The sequence below is a fragment of the Pundamilia nyererei genome, unplaced genomic scaffold (genome assembly GCF_000239375.1).
Source record: "Pundamilia nyererei isolate P.nyererei 1_Seehausen unplaced genomic scaffold, PunNye1.0 scaffold00176, whole genome shotgun sequence".
NCBI classification, from domain to species: Eukaryota; Metazoa; Chordata; class Actinopteri; order Cichliformes; family Cichlidae; genus Pundamilia; species Pundamilia nyererei.
In genome coordinates this window covers 605116-608131 of record NW_005187577.1, presented here as the reverse complement: position 1 = coordinate 608131, position 3016 = coordinate 605116, and the positions used below count along the sequence as shown (strand labels likewise).

The 3016-nt window shown below is 47.1% G+C and overlaps 1 protein-coding gene across 1 annotated transcript in view; it reads left to right on the top strand.

Moving 5' to 3' along the window:
• Window positions 1-2140, top strand: part of hspd1 (heat shock 60 protein 1) — an 8563-nt gene extending 6423 nt beyond the window's left edge. Inside the window, exons 7-11 of the mRNA XM_005746317.2 lie at window positions 23-122; window positions 209-454; window positions 533-707; window positions 784-962; window positions 1081-2140. Of these exons, the coding sequence (XP_005746374.1) occupies window positions 23-122; window positions 209-454; window positions 533-707; window positions 784-962; window positions 1081-1239 (859 nt within the window). The 3' untranslated portion in view covers window positions 1240-2140. The remainder of the gene's footprint in view (window positions 1-22; window positions 123-208; window positions 455-532; window positions 708-783; window positions 963-1080) is intronic.
• The last annotated feature ends 876 nt before the right edge of the window (window positions 2141-3016 follow it).

Genomic DNA, 3016 nt, shown 5'->3' with positions numbered 1-3016 from the left:
TTATTTATTTATTTATTTTCAGGCTGAAGGTTGGGCTTCAGGTGGTAGCAGTTAAAGCCCCAGGCTTTGGCGACAACAGGAAGAACCAGTTGAAGGATATGGCCATCGCCACCGGGGGGACTGTAGGTTCTCATCAGTCTTAAGTGTGGCAACTCTTTATAAATCTGAACTGCCATCTGATGGTATATCGTTCTTTGTGTATCTGTAGGTGTTTGGGGATGAGGCTCTGGGCCTGGCTCTTGAGGACATCCAGGCTCATGACTTCGGCAAGGTCGGCGAGGTGCAGATCACTAAAGACGACACCCTGCTGCTGAGGGGAGGAGGCAGCTCGGCTGAGATTGAGAAACGGGCGGCAGAGATCGCCGAGCAGCTGGAAAGCACCACCAGTGACTACGAGAAGGAGAAGCTCAACGAGAGGCTGGCAAAGCTTTCGGATGGAGTCGCCGTGCTCAAGGTTGGATTCGGCACCATTTGTGGATGAGTGGTTTTTCCTGTGGAGAGGCAAAGCTGTGACACCTTTGCTCTATTTCAGGTGGGAGGAACAAGTGATGTGGAGGTGAATGAGAAGAAGGACCGCGTGACAGATGCTCTGAATGCCACCAGGGCAGCTGTTGAGGAGGGCATTGTTCCTGGAGGAGGTTGTGCCCTGCTGCGCTGCATCCCCGCCCTCGACGCCCTCAAAACTGCCAACTCTGACCAGAAGATCGGTAAGATTGTGCTTTAGCCTCTTCTCGGTAACACCCATACGTGCTTCGGTTTTAACCAGCGCCTCGATCTAAACAGGTGTGGACATCATCAGACGGGCGCTTCGTATTCCTGCCATGACCATTGCCAAAAACGCAGGCGTGGAGGGTTCACTCGTTGTGGAAAAGATCCTGCTGGGATCCCCTGGGACGGGCTACGATGCCATGCAGGGAGAGTACGTCAATATGGTGGAGAAGGGCATCATTGACCCCACAAAGGTACAGCTCAGCCAATCACATTCACTCGCAAGATGGATGCTATATAGCTTTTTGTTTTGGGTTTTTTTTCATGGCAGATTATGGAGGAGCTTTAACTTTTTATTTCCTCCTCTTACAGGTGGTGAGGACAGCACTGATGGATGCTGCAGGAGTAGCATCTCTGCTCTCCACTGCTGAGGCTGTCGTCACAGAGCTCCCCAAGGAGGAGAAGGAAATGCCAGGGGGCATGGGAGGCATGGGAGGCATGGGCGGTATGGGGGGTGGAATGGGTTTCTGAGCCACTCCTCCTGATCTTTGTGTACAGACTCAATCAGGAGCTTAGTGGAGCTGGAGAACTGCCCCCACCGAGCTCTGCCCACAGTGATGGACGGACTGACGACGAATATGTCAGAGATGCAAATGTTTGATAAATGCTCAAAAGACTTGAGAGCCCACCGAGTCCACCTGCTACACTAGAGTCCTCCTCAAACCTTTTCCATTAGCACTTAACTCCTCGTCAAATGCTCAACAGACTTAAACTAATACCAGTGAAGAAGGAAATTCAGCAGTGTTCATATTTGAGGATGGTTCCAGTTTATTTCTACCTGATGTATTTCCCGTGTGGCTCTTTAGATCATAAACTTTGTACTCACTACATCTGTTGTAGGGAAACAAGGAGTTAAACTTCTAAACTCCAGAACATCTGGGTCTCCGTCCTCTTGTGTCTCTTCATCGGCTGTCTCTGAGTGAGAGCGGCCTTCCTCACGCCTTTGCTTTCCAGTGACCCAGCTGTACTCAGGAGCACAGCTCTCAGCTGCTCATCGGGAGGCTGTGTTTCAGGTTTCATGTTGGGTTCACATGGGATTGCTTTCCATAAATGGAGGGTATGGGTTTTGCACAAGTCCAATGTTCTTTGAAAGGTAGACGGCCTGAATTTCTGCCCAGATTTAGTTTAGTGTGGCAACTCCTTGTTACCCTGAACCTCTACAACACAATCCAAAATGAGTTTGACAATGAGCTACAAAAGGGAAATAAGCAGGGTGGAATAAACTGTAACTATCCTTAAATGGACCACAGAGCCTCAGCATCTGTCCTTCACTCTTGTCTTTTTTTTTTTCTTTTTTTTTAGTTATTTGTATGTGTTGTCTGTGATTGACTTGAATTCATCTGTGATTGAATTAAAGCAGTTTTCGTACATACACGGAGCCTTTCTCCATCTTGTCTTGTTACAACTGGACAAAGAGTGCCTAAGTGACCAGAAGTGGAGCGTCGTCAGGAGCCCGTGTAGTCTGAATGTTTACCGAGTCGCGTTACTGCATCGGAGTGTACAGCTGATTGTATGTGAGGGGCTCGGGATCTTTTGCTATGGAGTAGATGTGAAATCCTCGTTTCCTCCATCGTGGCACAGCACTCACAGAAAGCAACCGGAGAGTGATCTTTGTCTTGCTACTTTATTCCAAACAGCAGTGATGGTTCCACTACTCTTTCGTGTAGATGTTAATTGTGGTTTCTTTTTTAATTTTCATTAATAAACTCTTATTCTGATGTGCAGATTCATGTTTGTTTCTGCTATGTAGTCTCCACAAATCAGTCTGCTTCCTTTAGTAAAGCAGGTTGGGTTAAGTTTGTCTTCTCAACCAAAGCTCACCTTTTGTTCAACCATCCAGGCAGAAGCTGAAGATGTCTTGCTAGTACAACCATGAAAACGATACAGATGAAACTTGTGCATAAACATTAGCAGATGGAGGATTAAGTACAGATTTCTGCATATACACAGTTTGTCCAGTCACTCCCACCTGTTCCCAAACCATTCAGGCCTTATTGTTGCGGAGAGGTCACTGTACCCAGAGTGTTTTGCTACAGTAGTTCCTGTCAAAGTTGGCTTTAATGTTTAACCTCAGTAAATGGCTAATAATCGTCACACTAAGTCAGGAATGGCTCTATAACTTTGGGACCAAAGTGAGCACACTTTGCTTCTATGAAGCTGTTGGGACCATTTAGAAACCCAGTATGTCCCCATCACCAGGCCACAGGACCTCAGAATACACTACAGGGCTTCTTTTTTTTTTTTTTTT